Source organism: Microtus oregoni, unplaced genomic scaffold (genome assembly GCF_018167655.1).
Source record: "Microtus oregoni isolate MIOR12 unplaced genomic scaffold, Mior012 000044F_ref0000062, whole genome shotgun sequence".
Lineage (NCBI taxonomy): Eukaryota > Metazoa > Chordata > Mammalia > Rodentia > Cricetidae > Microtus > Microtus oregoni.
This window is the reverse complement of record NW_024543218.1, coordinates 19,624,845-19,646,027: the sequence shown is the minus strand read 5'-3', so window position 1 is coordinate 19,646,027 and position 21,183 is coordinate 19,624,845. Positions and strand designations below refer to the sequence as shown.

Genomic DNA, 21,183 nt, shown 5'->3' with positions numbered 1-21,183 from the left:
ATAAGTTGTTGCTGTCAAACTTCTAATTATTTGCTTATAGATTCTTCACTCAAAAAAATTCCCCTCCATAATTTCCAAAACCTATTGTCAGTATTGTTTGGTTAAATTGACTTTTCTTCTATGACTTTCAACAATGTAGATATTTTAAAAATACGCCTTAATAGTCAAACTCAGGAACTCTATCATCATGTAAATATTTTCCATATTTTGAAAATATTTACTGAAAACAGAATACCATAAAAGCAGGGAGCATCAACATCATGCAAAATATATAATGTCAAAAAAAGCTACATCCCTATAATTTAAGTTCTCTTATGCTGTACAAAAGTGTAAGTCTATTATAATCGGGTTAGACTATTTAAAATTAAATAAAAAGCTAAGAATATTAGTGGGAAAAATTCTGAATGAATAAGAACAAAACCTATCTTATAGTATTGCGTGTGCACATAATTTACGTCTGGTCCCTACGGTGTTGTTAAAAACCGAGCCAGGACCTGAAGGACATCACTGAGCTCTGCAGCAGCACATAATCCACAGACATCGCATTGGTGCAGCCAAAATAAGGTGGGAGAGCGACGGCTTCCTGCTGCCAGGGAGGTAGCTGGTGCTAGAAACCCTGTGTTTATTTTGGTTCTTTCTACTTTTAATTAAAACATGATTTCTTCAAATAAAATAACATATTTTTGCATGTAATAGTGTTCTATGCATAACACAAAGAATATCTAATATGTTTATGAAAGGACGATATACCCTTCCCTATATACCACAGTACAAGGCCTTCCATCTATAATATATTTTAATTTATTGATTCTAATTAAATTAAGCAATTAAAACAAAGCAGATTTTGTTTTGTGGCACTTGGAACCAGGAGAATTTAAGATTGCATTGTGAGCCAGAAATACCGAGAACGTAGAAGTATCTGGTGTCTGAGAACAGAATGCCGGCAGGTCATCAGCCTTGCTTCCTTTCCTCGGAAGACTGTCCTGCAGATGCTGTCCCAGCAGTTGCCTGGGGGCTGCCTGAACTCACAATCCTTCAGTTCTCATCCCCACCCCACTCACCCTCCTCTCAGTCCTGCCTTAAAACTGCGTGAGGGAGCCTTAATCCAAAAGTCCAGTGCTCTGTGTAGCCCAAAACCATCCCTTTTTCCTTGACCAGATGCCCTTCTATGTCTTTTTTTTTTTTTTATAAATTTATTTATTTATTATGTATACAACATTCTGCTTCTACCCGCATGCCAGAGGAGGGCGCCATATGTCAGTACAGATGGTTGTGAGCCACCATGTGGTTGCTGGGAATTGAACTCAGGACCTCTGGAAGAGCAGCCAGTGCTCTTAACCTCTGAGCCATCTCTCCAGCCCCTTCTATGTCTTCTGTTCTGGCTGATTCAGTCTTCCAGATACTCATGCAATAGGGGAGAGGGGAGGGAGGGAGGGAGGGAGGGGGAGAGAGAAAGAGAGAGAGAGAAAGCAAGAATAAAGTTGTGGTGTTTCTGTCTCCATCCGTTGTGATCGCACAGTGGCCTCGTCTGAAGCTGATGTCTGTGAGATTGTTTATGTCCCACAAGAGGACACCAAGGCCCAGCTGCGAGGACTAAACCAGCTGCTAGACGTCAGTATTCCTCTCTCTCAAGGCTGAGGAGAGAGAGGAAGCCAGCAAGCCATCATTTACTCTCGGGTTTCAGACTTTACAAGTCCTTTGCAGTCAGGATACTGTGGTTGGAAGGATGGTGTGACCTTCCTGGTTGGAGGAGGCTCAGCAATCACCTGGGAAGGCTCCTGCTGAGCAAAGGCTCCAGCAAGGTCAGCGGCCCAGATAACAAGTAGGAGCTCTTCAAGGGGAGAGTGTGAAGGGTTCTTTTCTTCTTAAGCTTGCCTGTGTTTTCTAAAAGTTTACAATGAAATTATATTAATTGAGTGATAAGAAAAGAACACAAATTCTCTCTGCCCCTAAATTATAACTGTGAGGTTTACCTTTTGAAGATGGAGAGGGGCACTTCTGCTGAGCAGGTGGACTGAATTATTTCTCAAGAACTGAAGAGAAATGCAGGTGCCTATGTCGCTCCTGTGCTTGACTGTCCTGACTCTTAACAAGGCCTGTCTCTGTGGGTCCTAATTACCTTCCTAGTGTCCATGTCTCCCACCTGGAAGCCTTTGGAAAGAGGAATCATGTCTCGGTTTCTTTTCCTTTAATACATAATATGCTTGTCTTAACGCATGCACTTAATAGATGATGAAGAACCAGTGTAAAGGATTTCCTATGGGAAACTCGCTACCTCTCCTGAGGAGCCTTTCCCGTGGACCACTGGCTGGCTATCACAAGGCAGCACTCTGTATACTCTTGCAAACTGTACATTCTGTCTACTAACAATCTGTTAGTTAGCACTGGGGAGATGGCTCAGTCACTAATGTGCCTGCCCTGTAAGCGTGAGGACCTCAGTTCAGATCTCAGCGCTCACATACTAAACCAGGCATGTCATAAATCCACAATTCCAGCCTTGTGGTGGCGAAGGACAGAGACAGGCAATCTTCAGAGATAGCTGGCCAACATAGCTGTATCGGTCAGCGCCAAGCTCAGAGAGAGACCCTGCCTCAAAATCCAGGAGAGAGTGATCAAAAAAGACATGTGCCACTGACTTCTGGCCACTATGCCCATGTGAACATACGTGAACACACACACACACACACACATCACATTCATCATACATGCAAATAAATGTGACAATTGTTCACAGATCTCCATTTTATCTCCAATGAATTGCCTTAGATCACACCTTGGTATTTTTATTTTGTCTTATATTCAGAGGTTCTGGAAGTAACAGGAAACACTCTGCAGATGAGTTCTTCCAGTAGTTGTGGTCCAGACAACAGGCTGGAGTGTATCCTCATCTCTGCCCTGGAGAGGGTGCTGAGCTACCCCTGCTGTTGGGGGGATGTATGTGTGTGTGTGTATGGGCTATATACTCACCATTGTTTAGAGTAGAAGATGCCCATGTTCATTCACTGGCAATAAACAGAACATAAATGTCTACCAGTCCTCTCCAAGATTATCGAGTGCCTACCGTGGGTGCTGGCTTTGCTAGGGTAGGTCATGAGGTATGTCAAGGAACAGAGGATCAGGCAGGGGAAAGGATGGTCCCAGATCAGGAGGGTCTCAGGAAAAGATAATACTGGAGCACAAACCCAAGGAGGAGCCAAGGAATTAGTATATGCCTGTCCAAGAGACTTCCCAAACTGTCACTAAGATTTTAAAGACAAAAAATGGTAGTGAAGTGCTGTTTGGAGTGCTTCCATAAAGATGAAAATTTAGAATGGGCTAAAAACTCCAAAGGAAGTGGAGTAGACCAGTTCTCCCTAAGAATTATTATTGGACAATCAAGAAAGAGATGGGATCATAAAATAATATGAATTACATAAAATTCATACTTGCTACATAGCCCAGAATATCCTTAAGCTTGCCTGATCCCCCTGTCTCTACCGCTCAAGTGTGTGATTGCATGCTTATGCCACCACATCTACTTCCAAGAAGATTTTTATTTTAAAAAAAATTAAATTTTGAAAATTCACATGAATTACATGAGCCTGAATAAAAACAGTCACCATTGCCAAAACCCTCTGAAAACTCAAGGAAAAAAATTTATTCTTTATAGGATTATATATAAATCAAGCGTCCAGTGTGAAGCAGACGTGAGTAGGTCAGCATGGCCGCTGCTGGGCCAGTTTTGCACACAAATCACGGCCTGGAATGGAGCAGGGAGAATCACGGTGCTATGTGTGCGTCCGCTGGCCTCTGGGCTTTTTGGCATACCTTCTTCAATCATGCACACTGATTATTTAGCAAGGCCAGTTGTCAGGTTCAGTGATCTGACTACAGGCATACCCTGTGGTGCCCCCAGAGGGTACATGCCATTTATAAACCGTGCAGGGACCCTCTGTGGTTGGCTTGATGGCAGCGGTTAAAAAAGAGAAGGCTTCCTATCGGAAGGAGAGTTCAGACTTACTTCTGATTCGGAGAAGCTCGAGCAGCTTTGCCTTCTGCTACCCTGGTAGGCTGTGAGGAAATGCTCGCTATGGGCGTTGGGCCGTGGTCATGGGCTCTATTGTTTGATCCAGACATCAAATCCTTTCATTTTTAAATCATTTGTGTTAAGGATTGTGAAGATGTCAACTGTGAGAGAGAAAGGATGCAAGCGTTGAATAATCAAACCCGTAAAGTAAGCAGGGTATCAAACTTAGATATGTTCCTCAAAAACTTCAAATGTACCTGTAGCACAGGTTCTAATAGGTCCTCATAATTAAAGTCTGGAGTCAGATATCAGGGGAAATGCTGAGAGATCAGAGAGATGAAGGAGCAAAACCTTAGAACTTGTGTCCGTGTACAAGGTCAGGGTCAGGTGTATTTCAGTGGCCAAGCTAATAATGGTGGTCAGCCCAATGCCCAGGGGTCAGTTCAGGCAATACAATCAGTCAGTCAATCAGTGATATTTTAAGCATCATTTGTAGGTCATATCTACCAGAGTCTTCCCTTGACTATACCCTTGTTATTCAGTAGCTTAAATCAATAAGTATTTTTCCAAAAACCTTAAATGCAAAAATCTTTATTAAACCAGTCTTCTTTCGCAGTATGAGTCAGAACTGTGGGTCACCTTACCTACTTTCGTTGCTGAGAGGGAAAGTAATTCACTGGAATGTTCCCCGAGTTAAAGATTTGCTTGTCAAAGACATCTGTTTCCCCGTGGCTGTTTTGTAGCTTGATTTTCACTTTAGCAGCTACAACTTCTGTTGCTGGCATCCCCAGGCTTGTGATTTACACACAAAGAGGGCTGAATTGGAGGCTGGGGAAGCCATCCAGTAGTGGCATCCTGCTTCAAGGTCTGAGAAAATACCCAGTAGAGAGAAGAACTGAGGGCTTCCTGGGGCTCTGACAGATACAGTGTCCCTGAGTGATCCAAGACTGGCAAGATTAAGGGGAATAACAGAACTTGCTCATATGGTCACAGTAAAACTTCTTGCTAGTGTCCCTGGGTGGGTCCGGCTACTTTTTATGTTCCCTGGAAAGGGGTGTTTTAGATAGATGCTATTTCTTTCAAGGTGATTGAACAAGGGTGTAAACTGCCTTCTCTGCAGTTCTGGGGGCTGTATACATTCCCACTTGACAGCTTTATCTGGTCTAAAAGTCAAAACACCAAGATTTATGCCAGAAAGGAACTTGACATTGGCTGCCTCTGAATGCCCATAGAGCCGGCTTTCCACTCAAACTGCTATATAATCTGCTTGACTCCCTCATATTTTAAAGGACAGAGCCTAGATTTGAGTATATATAATTACTTAGGAGAGAAATTGATGTCAACATACATCAATCACATTTTCGTTTTTCCTTGTGAAGTATTATTTCGTACGACTTGTTAATTCATTCTTATTTTGATGTATCTATAAAAATACACTTGAGCCTATAACAAATGAATATAGTTTTTCATAAGTTTTTAGGCACTGTAACGTATTCATATCAATTAGCATAAATTGTGCTCTTTCTTCGGTAGGCGTGTGTGGTGCTGTAAACAGACCAGAGGGAATTGTGTGACAATATGAGAGAGTCACACCCTGTCCTAAGATGGTTTGTAGTAGATAGATACTACTCCAAACCCACAACTGGAAAAATCAAAATATGTATATAGAAAAACAGTCACTGGAAGGCTGCCTTCCAATCTCCTCGGAGGCCCTTGCTCAGCCTTTACTTTTCAAAAGTCCCCTCCTTGGTGATGTTTAAAATGCCGAGGCCGTCGTTCTTTGGGACAGGGATTTCACTGTTGCATGCATCCCTCTGAGAGGGTTTCTCCTTCACACTCCAGCTTCTGTATAGAACACCATGTGTCCTCCAGATCCACTCCTAACCCTGCTGCCTGACCTGCCAGGATTCCACTAACGAACTAGGAACCCGGCCAGTCCAGGGCCCTACTTCTCTTGCCTCCTCTCTCTAGTTTCTTCATGGCTCCTCCCCACCACAGCGTTCGCGCAGGCGCTGCAGGAGATTCCATTCCTAAACTTCTTATGGTTCTTGGTGTCCTCCCCCCTCTGGTTTTCTTCTCTGATCTCTGTCCATTTTTTTTTTTTTTAGTGCTGACTCAGAGCCAATAAGACAAAGTGGTTGAGAACACGGAACGTGACTCTCTCTGCATTTGAGTTCCTGTTCCGCTACTGTGTAGCTACGAAGCTTTTCTGGGTCTCCATGCCCTTGCCAGTTACATGGGAAGAATTACAGTGTTTGTTTTCTGAGTCATGTTACTTCTAAGGGCTTGGTCTTCTAGGTTGTATCCAAAAGGAATAGAGTGAAGGGATTAAATGCCATCAAGGTCTGGCATGGGGGCTGGCGTCTTGGTGAGTGCTAGTTGTCGCTCTTACTCGTAAGCGTGTTTTAGTCACTTTTCTTGTGACTGTGACAAAGTAGCTGACGGCAGCATCTTAAGAATCTTCTCAGTTCTGCTCACAGTTTGGGGATGCAAACCGTCATGGTGGGGAAAGGATGGTGGCAGGACTGTCAAGCAGCCGCTCACGGTATGGCCACAACCACAAAGCCCAGTGCCCAGCTCACTTTTTCATTTCTGTATAGTCTAGGGAGCCCAGCCACGGAGCGGTGCCACCTGCCTTAACGTTAGGTCTTCCCACTTAAGTTTACTCCATCTGGAAGACCCTTCACAGACATGCCGTGCCCAGAAACAAGATGCCCTCGGGTTCCACGTCTTCTCTAATTGACAATCATGATGAGCCACCATAGGCGATGTACATTTAGATGCTATTTTAGTACCTTCAACTTGGTTCTACACGGGACTTTACTTTCTTTGAATGTTACATCTTTTTATTGCAGGTCTGTTTTAGTAATCACCTCAAACACTAAGCAGGAGCCCACAGAACATCTTTTGCTCATTCATGTCTGTCTTCCATGCTTATTCCAGTGTGTTTGAGATCTCCTTATTTAATCTCCTTAGTATCTCTTAAAGAAGCCTTTGTTTTGTTCATAACTACAGCCACGGTTTGGGTTCAGTCATTTCCACCAGTCCATTTATTTCCTGACACAAATTGGATTTGTCATGTTAGTGACCCCAGTCTCCCAGCTCCATCTGCCTTTCAAGGTCTTCTCCAGACTGCCCCTGCCTCTCTTTCCCTCTGCTCCCCTTCTTCCCCTTACTGCCCCCCATTTCCTCTCCACTTCCTTCCATTCTCCCTTGCCTTTCTCCTGGTTGTTCCAATCTCAGAATGTTATTTAAATCTGATCACATGTTCTTGACCTTCAGGCTAACTTACTACTGACTTTCCTCTATTCCGTGAACAAGAACTGTACTTTTTAGTTCTCAAAGGTCTCAAAATTTTTAAATTACACAGCAACATTTTAAAATAATGCATCAGCAACTCCTATGGTATATTACTTTATAGTCTTATTTTTTTACTCAAAAAAAATGTTGTTCATATCATGAGCAATTTTTTTTAAAACTGTATGACTTTTTCCCCAAAAATATGTGTGCACAAGCTTGGCAGGACAATAAGTCTCAAGGTTTAGTCATTGGGGTCCTGTTATTGACAGCTCATAAAAGAACCGGTCTTACCTGAAAGAGTTCTCTAAGTCATAAGGATATATTTTTGGTCTGATCCTTTTAAATTTAGTTTATAAATTAAAGAGGATAAGCTTCTGTAAAACACAAATCAAATTGAAGTGAGGGATGAGAGGGGCAAGGAAGAGAAAAATAATTGCTAATACTGTAGGATTCTGTGTATAATTTAGCTGCTTTAAATATTAAGTAATCTTTTATATTGATCATAACTATTTTCTGAATACAGGGAGAACTATTTTCACTCTAAATTTATAACATTTTTGGAAGTTTAATTATCATACTTGAAGGTCAAATGGTGCTTTATTGCAATAAAATACAAAAAGTAATAAAGAAATTATTCCTGGGGAGATGAAAGTCTCGGATCATAGCTCATTAAATACTAACTTCACAGACCATGTCTAATTTGTCATATTTAGCTTTGGAAATTTAATACATTAGAATTTCAAATTAGGGGAAAAGATACATGAGACCAAACTACCTAGGGCCTTTGAATTCCAAAATGACTTAGGAGGTTAAGCTCTGGTAGCCTAGTGCCTGTATTTGTGTGAATTGCCATGTGCGTGCGTGCGTGCGTGTGTGTGTGTGTGTGTGTGTGTGTGTGTGTGTGCGTGTGCAAGTGTATATTACCTACCTGATTCAAAGACGGTCTTAAGCACCCAGTTACATGAACAGACAGCTCAATTTTAGATATTTTTTTTTTTCTCGAAGAACTGAAGTCTTCATTGAACTGAATACTACACCCAGGAAGTCAGCTGAAATTTGTTAGAGCTACATTGTTTCTGAGTCACGTGTTGACCTTAAAGCTTCCTTCTGAAACAAGCCATTGGCAGGAAATACGGTTTTCAGGAGGAGAGCACGTACAATCTCGTTTTCCCTAGTAAGCCTAGATACTCTGATTGTGTGAGGTCCTGGGAGGCCCACGTTTTAAAGGACTAGGAACAAATCTCAATTCTTGATTTTCATTCCACAGTGAGTGGCTCAGTTTCTTTGAGTGGCAGTAGTCTCTAATGGATACCCAGTATAGAGTTTCTTCCTTTTATTCAGCCTTGTCCAATGGAAGTAGAATGTAAGCCCTATGTGTGGTTTTAAATCTACAGTGGCCACATGCAAGAAACAAAAATAAAATAGTTAATTTAGTTAACACAGCATATGTAAAATATTAAACATTTCAATATATTATAAACAATATAAAATTATTAGTAAGATGTTTTACGTTTTTTTCTGTGCTAACACTCAAAAAACTGGCATATATTTTATACGCAAAGTGCACTTAAGTATGAGAATATCTGACTTCTTTAAGGTTTTCTAAATTTGCTGTTAGAAGGAGTATCACATGTAAGACTGCCTATCTGTCCAGTCTTAAAAGTCTTCAAAATTAGAGTGAGTATCCAAAAAGCTCCTTTTCCTTTATATTCACATATTAACAAAATTTGTTCGTTCTTAAGAGAGTTTATCTATCTTTGATACTATGTGTGTGTGTATGTCAATACTATGTGCAAATAAATTATTTTTATCAACCCAGTATTGTTAATATGAAATTTGTAGGGATACAACATAAGACGAAAGGCAGCTGTAGTATAATTTAATGTAATGGAAGAAGCTATGACTGATATCTAAGGTTTCATAGACCGTTTAGATAACACTGGGACTTACAAGTTAGCATCTAACATTGATTCTCATGAGGAACCGTATAACATCAATATGTTTCTAGTTTATTTTATGTTTGCAAGTGCGTGTGGCTTGTGCATCAGTGTGGAGGCCAGAGACCCATGGAGGTTGTCTTACTTCCTCGTTCTTCACCTTTCCTTTTAAGATCAAGTCTCTCACTGAGCCTGGAGTGCACCATTTAAGCTGCATTGGCGGTGCAGTGGGTACCGGGCTCTGCCTGTCTCTGCCCTCTGGTGCAGGCTGTTTCAGCTGCACTGACGGTGCTGTGGGTACCTGGGCTCTGTCTGTCTCTGCCTTCTGGTGCTGGTATTACAGTAGTCCACCACCACCTTTGGCTTCTCATAGGGCTGCCAGGGAGCCTAACTCAGATCCCACACTCGTTCAGCAAGCACTTGACACACTGAGACTTTTTTCCCTACATCTATATATTCCTAGTTTGGAAGTTTCTAAATCAAGCCTATTGCTATAGCAGGCACCAGTAATCCTAATGTTTGATTACTCTAAATTTGAGGCCGTAGTGGGCTACATAGTGAGCTCTAGGCCACGTTGGACTAAAGAATGAAACCTTGCCTCAAGACCAGCAGGAACAAATTCAGTTCAACACAGATCCTTTCACTCCTCTTCCCTGAAGCTCCCCGTTCAGCCTGTTCATATGCACTGTGATATGGGAGAACATGCGTCAGGTGCTGTAGTCTCTCTGTGATTTTCGGATATTGGGCAAACATTTCTTTAGTGTGGAGAAAAACCTTCAATCAGAGTTAGTAATTCAGGCAGCCTTTGTGGATCCCCTACAATCTGATCGATAAGAATCAATACAAAACATAAAATCTTTAAATGTATTTATCTTTCAGTTTGTAAGAGTTTCACAAATGCCTCTAATAAATTTAATCATGGCGCTCTCCATAGACTCTTCCGTGTGTGTGTGTGTGTGTGTGTGTGTGTGTGTGCGCGCGCGCGCGCGAGCACACTCACGTGCATGCAGTTTTTCAAGACGGGTTTCTCTCTGTGTATCCCTGGCTGTCCTGGAACTCACTCTGTAGACGAGGCTGGCCTCAAGCTCAGAGATCCGCCTGCCTCTGCCTCCCGAGTGCTGGGATTAAAGGCGAGCATGCCCTATCTTAAAATTTGCTTTCTAAAATCCCACACAAATGTCTTCAGTGTGCATTACATATGTGAAGCTGAAGCCACATGACAGAACCGGTCTCATTTGAAAATACTGTTAATTCTGGATTCTTAGTCTGGCACAGCTGATCCACTGCCACTTGTAGGAGAAGTTGATTTTTTGTATCTAGTTGACAGTTTTCTTTGAAAATTAGAGAAGACTTTTGAGTGTGTGTGTGTCATGAACTCTTACATTTAGGTAGTGAATTGACATCTCCTCAAATTTGGAAATCATTATGGGGCAGGGTAGAAACGGCTGTCAGTAGTGTGAACTGGGCAGAGTCCTATGAGACAGGGTTTCTTTTTTTTTTTTTTTTTTTAATAATTTTTTTATTAAGAAAAGAAGAAAAAAAAACATAAACAAAAAACAAGTTTCCACCTCCTCCCAGCCTCCCATCTCCCTCCCCCTCCTCCCACCCTTCTCCCCCTCCTCCCACCCTTCTACCCCTCCCCCCACTCCTCTCCCCCTCCCTCTCCAGTCCACAGAGCAGTCCAGGTTCCCTGCCCTGTGGCAAGTCCTAGGTCCTCCCCCCTCCGTCCATATCTAGGAAGGTGAACATCCAAACTGGCTAGGCTTCCACAAAGCCAGCACATTAAGTAGGATCAAAACCCCGTGCCATTGTCCTTGGCGTCTCATCAGCCCTCATTGTTCGCCATGTTCAGAGAGTCTGGCTTTATCCCATGCTTTTTCAGTCACAGTCCAGCTGGCCTTGGTGAGCTCCCAGTAGATCAGCTCCACTGTCTCAGTGGGTGGGTGCACGCCTCGTGGTCCCGACTTCTTTGCTCATGTTCTCCCTCCTTCTGCTCCTCATTGGGACCTTGGGAGCTCAGTCCAGTGCTCCAGTGTGGGTCTCTGTCTCTGTCTCCATCCATCACCAGATGAAGGTTCTATGATGATATGCAAGATATTCGTCAGTATTGCTCTCGGATAGGGTCATTTCAGGTTCCCAATCCTCAGCTACCCAAGGAACTAACTGGGAACCTCATGTTGGGCACTTGGGAGCCCCTCTAGGGTCAAATCTCTTGCTCACCCTAAAGTGGTTCCCTTAACTAAGAATTGTGGTTCCGAGGGATGGCTCAGCCGTTAAAGGCTAGGCTCACAACCAAAAATATGAGACAGGGTTTCTATGCAGCCCTGGCTATCCTGAAACTCACTCTGTAGACCAGGCTGCCCCCAAACTCACAGGGATCCGCCTGCCTCTGCCTCCCGAGTGCCAGGATTAAAGGTGTACACCACCATAACTGACTTAGCATGTCTTTTTTTTAACCTTGCAGGGTAAAAAGCCCCAAGCTGTGTGGTGTGATGTGTTTCATGTGAACTAAGTTCTGTAGCTGCTTTTGTGACTGCTTGTCACTGGGTTTTGCCTTTATGATGAATCAATCATTCTCTGTTCTTCTTTCGTTCCAGCTCCCACGGAAGCCAGTGCTCAGTTTCACCTCGGTAAGTGTGTAAGGATCTGACGCCATCAGCTTTGTACTTGGTCACCCACCCCCTTCTGGCACTTGCTGTGGAGTGAAAACCCCCAGCTCCCTGGCTCTTTGACCTTCACTAGGGTTCACCTAGACTCAGGTTCAGAAGATGCTGGAGCTAATGGCCTCCCAGGGAAGGGAGCTAATGGCCTCCCAGCAACTGCCCTGCCCCTCAAGGACTTCCTTATGTCAGCACCTTCACTCTTAGAGTTCAGTGCCACCCTATGGCTGAGGGTCCAAAAGCTAAGTTTCTCCAGAGCTCCCGCCCAGAGTGCAGAGGCAGGAGTCATGGATATGGACACACTGGGGTCATTTTAAATTTAAGATTTCTGCTCGAATTCCTAGGTTGAAAGCAGCAGTCATTCAGTTATTTCTTCTAACATTAGAGGAAGCTGTTAAGAGATTACCAACTTTAAAAAAAGGAAGCCATGATTTCCTAACAGTACCATGTACTCGATGACCCCAACTCTTCAAGGCAAGGCAATGCGATGGTTAAAAGCACGGATTCTGGAGCCAAACTAGCTATTTTTATCTTATTGCCACCACTTGCTATAAGTTATGACATTGATCAAGTAATTTGTCTAAGCCCACATGTAAAATAGAATCAATAACAATATCTACCTCACTGGGTTGGTATGTATAAGTGAAATTTCAAATTATATAGTAAAAGGTATCATATTATCTGGTGATGAATGGAATACCAAATGTGTTTTTGTATTCATTGAAGCTAACCTGGGGTGGGGATTGTCTCTAGAAAACAATTAACCATTAAGAGTTAAATTTGTCATGTTGTGCCAGTGAAGACTTATTTTAAAAAGCAGTTTCGTACTCTCTGTAGTTTGATATGAGTGAAAGGAATCGCCTTCGCTGGTCCCGGCCTTTCCTGGTGTCTCTTACCGTGGGGTCTCAGATAGGTCCATTACTTGCCTCTTGGGCTTTTCCTTTCAACCTACGAACCCAATTAATTTGTTTTTCTCTTTGGAAAATCTGCCTTGAGAAGCTCTGCTTTTATGTAATGCTACAGCTTGGGGCTCCTCTCTGGCAGCTGAACATAGCTGCTTAGAAGCGTTCCTTCCGGCAGCCGCGACAGGCTGGTGGCCCACAGTGGTGCAGTGAAGTCTGGGCCAAGCTGTGACCTGAGAGAGCTGTATCCTGTAGGCACGTCCCACACCGCATCCACACGCTCGGAGGGATCATTAACTCACCCCTGCTCAAAGCCTATCACTGGGCCCTCTTCTCCCTGTCCTCATGCCTCAGGCTCTGAGGAGGAGCTATCCTAAGAACGTGCTGGTTTGCTGGTTTCCATGGCTTCATTATAGGCTTGCCTGCTGGCATACCTGGTATTCAGGGGGTGCAGACTGCCATAGGTAGGATGTCACCAAATAGAATTTGAAATTATCTTCCCTGATATCTGGAAGAGATTTTAATTACCCAGTGAGTTCAGAGAATTATGTGACTGAGCCCCTAGAAGCAGAAAATATCAACTTTGAAAACTATAAAAATTGTTAAAAAGTCTCTGTTGTCACATGATATGATTTTAATTTTTCTGAAAAGTAGCTCAATCAAACAAAATGATAAGGAAAAGTCACAGGGGATTTAGATTACCCAAAACTTCCCACACAAGCCCCCCCACCCCCAATCCAGCGAGAATGTTGTTAGAGCAGTAATTACCTTCTCCCTTCTCACTGTGAGCACACTGACATCATAGCTGGCCATAAAATCATTTTGCCCCGCCTTCTTTTCAAAGCAAGCAGGCACTCTACAGTGTATAAAGATGTTCTTTGGCATGCTCAAAATCCTAATGCTTAAAAATAGGCGTGGAATACAATTGCAAGGTGGTGCTGCTGGATTTTCCTCCATGGCTGGCATCCCCGCATTCTCCCTGATTTAAACTGACTCTATAGTTGCACATATGCATTAGTTATATGTATAGATAGTATTTTTCTGTGCAATTCTGGTGGTTCAGCTAAGTTAGCCATTCAGAGCATACTAAATGAATAATGAATGAAGGAATTCTAAAATCAAGCCAGGGCAACAGAACCAACCAGAAGGACAAGAGAAAATGGGTCAGAAGACTCCACGGTAGCTGCTTGGGCTGCAGTAAACAGAATACTCCATCCCATTCCTCCAGGCCTCAGTGAGCAGAGCAGTTCTGCCCAGGCTGTGGCTCGGTAGACGTGATGTGGATCAGGATGGAGTGACAAGCTCTGTGTAGTCGTTTTCCACACGGGCCCTCCTGAATGTGACCACTCAGTAGCTTCACGAAGTCTAAACAGTAAACAGCAAAGTCTTCGCCCTCAGCATTTAGGGGCAGAGCAGTCACAACCACCTGCTTGTTTAGCTGTCAGTTTGAATGTAAAAGACGACTGTTCTTCCTAGATGCAGCTTGTTGACACCCACAGGTAATCCCCTGCATTGTGTAATGCCTCTCTCAATGCTCTCTTCCCTCTCCTAGCTGAAATGCACAGTGACAGTGTGATCCTACGGGACGACTTTGACTCCTACCACCAACTGGAATTAAATCCCAACATATGGTAAGTTGCGGGAACGTGTTGCGTTTGACAGGAGAAAGGATGCTGAGTTTGTTTCATGGAAACGTTTTCTCCCTGAAGGGTCAGTTACTGAAAATTCACCTGCTTTTGAGTACTAATGTATTGGTGAGCAGGGTTAATGGTGGAATTAACTGTATACCAGCCACACTGCCGTTAGGATCCTCTTTAAAATTGGACGGAGGTGTTCTTCAAATCTCTCGGTGCTTGGATGGATACTCAGTTTTGTGAGATTTTCATAGTTTATTCTAGTTTACTTTTCTGTTGCTTCAGTAAACAGCATGATCAGAAGCAGCCCAAGCAGCTACCATGTACTCTTCTGACCCATTTTCTCTTGTCCTTCCGGTCGGCCCTGTTGCCCTGGCTTGATTTCTGAGGTTTATTTAAGGTTACCTTCCAGGTTCATCACTGAAGTGGGACCTGAAGCAGAGACCTTGGAGGAACACTGCTCACAGGCTTGCCGCCATGTTCACGTTCAGGTGCTTTATACAGTGAGGCCAGCTGACTAGGGATGGTGCTTCCCACAGTGGGCTGGGCTACGTACATCAGTTCCTCATCAAACATGCCCAGAGGACGGGCCAATCTGCTGGAGGCAATTCTTCAACTAAGGTTCCCTCTTTCCACGTGTGTCAAGTTGACAAGATTAGCCATCTTAGCCTTATAGAATGTCATGCTAGAATGTATTTAATAATTATTGCTGAGTGGAAAAAGGAAAATGTCTCACGTGTAATGACAAATGGCTTCATCATACGTTGAAATCATCTCTCCTATTAGCTCTATTCATTATCCGACTTTCTTTAGAAGGCTTTTAAATATAAATTCCATGCAGTTTTGAGGACAACAAAGTAATGTGGAACATGAAGGGGCCTACTTGTTGGGGTTTTCTGTCCCGCCCGATACCCCACAGCCGGCAAACCCCAAAGAAAATCACACATAGGTCTCCATAAATTATAAGCTGATTGGCCCATTAGGTCAGGCTACTTATTAGCTCTTGTAGCTTATATTAACCCATTATTCTGACCTATGTTAGCCATGTGGCTCAGTACCTTTTTCAGTGGGGCAGATCACATCCTGCTGCTTCGGTGGTTTGGGCAGGAGTGGGAGGAATGAACTTCCTCCTTCCCAGAATTCTCCTGTTCTCACTGCATCATTTCTACTTCCTGTTTGGTTTTCCCACCTATACTTCCTGCCTGGCCAATCAGCGTTTATTTAAAACATGATTGACAGGTTACAAACAATTCTCCCGCACCAATAATGAACTCAGATTCAGTCTTTAGAAACCTTTGTATATAACTTATCTAAATACGTTGGCCATAGATTACAGTTTTGCTTATGTGTAACAGTTTTGCTGACCTTAGAATGGGCCTGTGAATCAGACCTGTTGGGAAAATGATCTGAATTTTGGGCTTTTTGTAATATGTATATGATTGTGCAGGTAAAGAAGAGTTTAAAAAAATGCTAAACTTCGAACCTGGACTGAAAACCCAACCAATAGCAATACTCAAGATTAGAAAACAAATGATCCTGTTACCCTTGACAGCATATGAGGTCACTCTTTTCCTAATGTTTACTGTTTAAACAGATATTTTAGTGGCATAATCGGTTAGCATATTGCACTCACACAAATATGTAGCAGGAATTGTTTAAGTGGGTTTTTATTGTTAGAAATCACATTTCTCTTGAGTAGTTACTAGCATGGGACCCAGCGGAGGAATGAAACCCCAGCAGGATTCTCTTGGAGAAAGTGGCCCTCAGACTGAAAGCTGAAGATGACAGACAGACAGAGTGCTGGGACTCTGGCAGTAGCAAGGGGTCCTTTACGTTTTCTCTAGAAAGGTATATGAGTCTGGATGGTATTAAATAGAATAAAATTTACTAACCCAGACAGGCCCATAGTGTCTCATAATTTACATATTTAAGAAAACAATGTATTACAGGACGATTCTTCTCTGGGAAAAATCCAAATATAAATGTCTTGAAATAAATAGAAATTTGTTTTAAGAAAAGGCAAAAAAAACAACAACAAAATATTTAGGTGCCATGTCTGACCAGAAAAAGTTCTTCCTTTTCTCTTGACATCCATCGCTTTGCGTTCCATGAATATAGACGTTAACAGATGATTGGGTTATTTCAGGAAAGTTCATCTCTGTCAGGCTGACTCATCGTCTCCAGTTTTCCTCACAAATACAAAATGTGACTTTTATGGGATTCAAAATCTGTTGTTGTTTTTAAAAATCAATGAAGTGTGATTGATTTTTTACTTCAACTATTTCCATGATTGATTGGGTATGATCTTTCCTGGTCAAAATTATGGATTTTATGTCCCATTTGCTTATGCTATGTTTTTTCCATTCTTTTGGATGCTTCCCCCTTTTAACCTTACAGCACCAGCACTGCTGATAGACGTGCTTCTGAGTGCATTTGCTGCCTGCTTGCTTATGACAACCCTTTCACGTCGTTCCTTTAAGACTTTCTCTCTCCTTCTTCCCTCCCTCCTTCCCTCCCTCCCTCCCTCCCTTCCTTCCTTTCCTTTCTTCCTTTCTTTCTTTTTTCTTTTTTTAAAGAAAATATAGGCTGTGACTCTCCTAATTGAGAAGGCGTTTTGTTAAATTAGAATTGACACAGCCTCTGAGATCAGGCCAGCATAGTTAACTTCCGAACATGTAGCTTGCTAACTGGGCACCCTGAGAAAAGTAAAGAGCTCCCTTCTTTCTGTGACCCCCATTTTTTTCAGCAAAAAAAAAAAATGAGGTCTTGAGAAGTGAGTGCTTCTACCACACCTAACCATGACAAGTGTTCATGAAAGTTCATTCTTCTCCTGATACATATTCCTCCCTTTTCCCCCTCTTTCTCCCTCCTTCCTTTCTTTCCTCCCCTCCACTCCTTTTTGCCTTGCTTTCCTTCCTCTTTCCATCTGCCATATTCTCCCCACTCTCCCACCTTGCTTCCCTTCTTCCTGGGATGGTATTTATACAATGGGCTAGATTTCTTCTAAACCCAGACACGAGTCTTAAAAATGATCTTGATCCGTTTACCTGATGCTTCAGTCTCTGAATCACATTTGTATAAAAAAAAAATCCAATTAAGTATGCCTGCATTGCATTCAGGAATGCTGATACGCAGACTCACAGGAAAGGGCAAAGAGCATCATCGGGTAGCCGGGACCCCTTAAACATAAACATAAACTTTATCAGCTCAGAACAAACTCCCAATAAATTCAGATATTCTAGTGTGTGTCTGTGTCTATGTATGCATGTCATGAGAGTCTATACGTGTGTGAAGATGAGGACAGCCTTGAACGTTGGTCCTCGCTATCAGTCTTGTTTGAGACAGGGTCTCTGTTGTTCTCTGAGGAGTGTATCACTGTCTTACCTGTGAACTTCATCCTGTTTCCTCTTATCTTACTGGAGAAATGCTGTAATTACAGGCATGCACCGCTGTGCCCTGCTTTAGATGGGTTCTGGGGATTCGATCTCAGGTCCTCATGTTTGCTGGACAAGTGCTGTATGCACTGAGCCATCTCATAATCAAAGGCCTGATCGAAACTGGGTGACCATATGGAAAGGGTCATCATCCACGCCACCTCCGTGTCTCTGTCCATGCCACATACCACCAGAGAGGGGCAGAGTGCTGGCTGTGGCATTTATGGCCACATTCCCACAACTAAACACCTCACCAATCTTCCTGAAATGAAAGATGTGGCACTTATACCAGTGTGGTTCCCACATGGGTCTAGAACCTTCATGAACATTGTTCAGTTTATAATTCCTGTGGACAACCATAGGAATTCAGGGGGAAATCAGAAATAAACTACATTATAGCTGTGTAATTCATATGGACAATCAACAAAAGCAAAAATGGCCAGGCAGTGATGACGAGTGCCTTTAATCCCAGCATTCAGGAGACAGAGGCAGGAGGATTTCTGTGAGTTCGAGGGCAGTCTGGTGTACAGAGTGAGTTCCAGGGCAGGCTCTAAAGGAACAAAGATACCCTGTCTCGCAAAAGCAAAAGTAAAAAAAGAGAAAAAAGAAACGAAAAAGAAAAAAGTAGAAATGAAGAAATCAGTTTTAGCTGTTTAGTTTTAGATGCATTTTAAAAGCTCAGTCATTCACTTATTCGTTCCCATTAATTTCTTCTAATGTCCATTTTTTCATTCTACTTCATGTAGGTTTTTACTCTCTTGTTTGTTGTCATATTACAGATAACTACACATGAAATACAAAAAATTAAAAAATGGTATTCCTATGATCATGGATAAAGCAGTAGTGGCGTGTTCCCGCCAAGATTTGGAGGGCAAAGGCGTGGAATTAAGGAACATTTTGTATGCGGACATAGTAGTGAATGAACTCTGTGCTGAGCGGTTTAAAGATTTGACTTCAAAAGTGATCATTTTGTTTAGTGAGAAGATCAATGAATGAAAGAACATAAACAATAAGGCCTTTCCCTTTCTCTTAGACTTATATTCTCTTTCTGTGGAGCTGCTAGCTGTGGTGGTGGTTTCACTGTCATTTTAGACATTATTTATGTAAACATAACTGTAGTGACAAATTTCATTCACAAGCTTGGATAGTAGGAAGTCACAGATTCTTTTATTTTTTCCGTAGCCCCCCTAATCATTTTTCTTTCCACCCATGAAGCCTTAATTTATTCAATTCTGGTTTGCCCTCTTCCATTTGTCTAGATTTTAGCTAAGTTTCAGAAGTGGTATTAGTGCAATGGCATGTGGTAAGTCATCCCCCACCTCCGCAACCCCCTCCCGGTGCCCAGACGTGTTTCTGCAGATGCCCTCCAAGTCCTCCATGACCAACTCTAGTCCTTGATGACTCCAAGCCCACAGAGACCCTTTGTTCCTCTCCTCATCGCCCTGCCAGGGCAGTTGCTGCTTCTGTTTCTGCTCCCTGCATCTTGACTAGGGAAGAGGAGGCAGTAGAACCTTCCTGCACTCAGTTATGCTGGCCAGACTTGTAGCTCTTGTCCTTCCTCCCCCTGGGATGCATTGCCTCTTTGTCCCTGACTTTCTGTCGGCCTTTTATCTCTCCCCCCCCCCCCTCCACCTGCTTCTGTTTACTTCGTTTGAGAGTTAAGTTAGGAACAAAGAAATCAAGCAGGCAGATCGAGTAGTTCCCTGACTTGAGAGAGACTCATCTCCCTTGGCCTGGATGGTGGACCGCATGCAGGCCTACTTCTGAAGGACAGCAATGTCCTCAACAATTCTCAGTGTCACTGAGCCTGCCTGGGCGTGAGGGAGTGTGGATGGAGCAAGAGGAGCCCCTTAATGCTGCTGACAGCTCAGTCAGCAAGTGTGCACAATACAGCTGTGTCACTGGTGATAGAGGATCCGCAATGCTCTCCCCATGCAGAAAAACCCTTTGAACCCTGTCCCCACAAAAGGGTGGCAATCTCATATGACTACATTTAAATTTAGAGGCAGATTAGAAGCCACAAATCTGAAGGGCTGTGGATTAGCTCGGAGGTAAGGCATTTGCTTAGCATGCACAAGGGTTTAGATCTGAATCCCTGTATCTCCAGAAACCACAAGTACGCTTCATCTCGTTAACACGTCACGTGGGTGATTGCGACTTCACATTGGTAGTGTAAGTTCTTTGTATGAAGTGAACTAATGTGACATCATCGTTATGGAGCAATAATAATCTTGAGAAAGGATATGAGGCACGGATGTGCTTTTTTGTCAAAATAGAGATATATGCATTTCAGCTCTATAAATGTATCCCAATTAAAAAAGTCATCAAGCTTTGGCAAAATGGCTCAGCAGGTAACAGTGATGGCCGTGCAAGCCTTGGGACCTGCATTTCCACCCTGGAACCCACGTAGGGCGGAAGAAAATGACTTCAGACTCATTTCTACACTTGCACTGTGGCATGCACACCTACACACGATAATAATAGAATGAGAACAGAAGAAAGCAAAAGAAAAGCAATAAAGTATATTTCTAATTTACAGTGAGAGAGAAAGGACGGAGGAAGAGAGAAGGGGAAACAAGAATAAATGGATTTTTAAAAATGATTAAGTAGAGTTTGAAGTGTCTTTGTCCCCCAGGCAATTTTAAGTCGAGGAGGAATCTTTGTTTTGCCGAAGGTATCTCTTTAATGCTGATTTTCCGAAGATTGCAGAAGGCAGCTGGGGCTGTAGCATCCCGGATGCTCTGGCAGGAAGTCCAGAGCGACTAAATATCACGATGATAGATGGCGGCCAGAGGACAGCAGATGCTTCCCCTCCCGCACAGGACAGGACAGCAATAACAGCAGAACGTGTCCTGCAGCCTGATAGGGTCAGGAGCTGCTTCCCCAAGGAAACCTCTTCACTAAGTGTGTTGTGATAACCACAGACATGGGTTGTCTCAAACCCTTCCGGGTGAGAAGGCCTCTGTCAGGTGTTGGTTCAGAAAACTCCAAAATCTACGGCGAGAAGACCACAGAGTCTGTGATGTCTGCCTTCTCTTGAAATTGCTAATTTGTCAAAGTGATTAATATCAGAACAAAACAATGATGATTTGGAATAGTATTGAACTTTTTACCGAGAAAATCATTGAATAAATAATATGAAGCCCTAGTCTTAGCCTAGTGGAATCTGCATCTCTACGCCCTTAGCTGGCACTCGGGAAAGGCCAGGCCCGTGGTTGTGCCACTTCATAGTTCACGAGTGTGTAGGAGACCCCGTCACTCCATAAATAACAGGACAAGAGGTCTTTGCCACTCGGTGAGCAGGTGTGAG

At 43.0% G+C, this 21,183-nt stretch overlaps 1 protein-coding gene across 1 annotated transcript in view; it reads left to right on the top strand.

The window, feature by feature from the left end:
* The window catches only part of LOC121434713 (reelin-like), a 447,768-nt gene that overhangs the window by 193,248 nt on the left and 233,337 nt on the right, over window positions 1-21,183 (top strand). Inside the window, exons 5-6 of the mRNA XM_041633615.1 lie at window positions 11,841-11,873; window positions 14,358-14,436. Of these exons, the coding sequence (XP_041489549.1) occupies window positions 11,841-11,873; window positions 14,358-14,436 (112 nt within the window). The remainder of the gene's footprint in view (window positions 1-11,840; window positions 11,874-14,357; window positions 14,437-21,183) is intronic.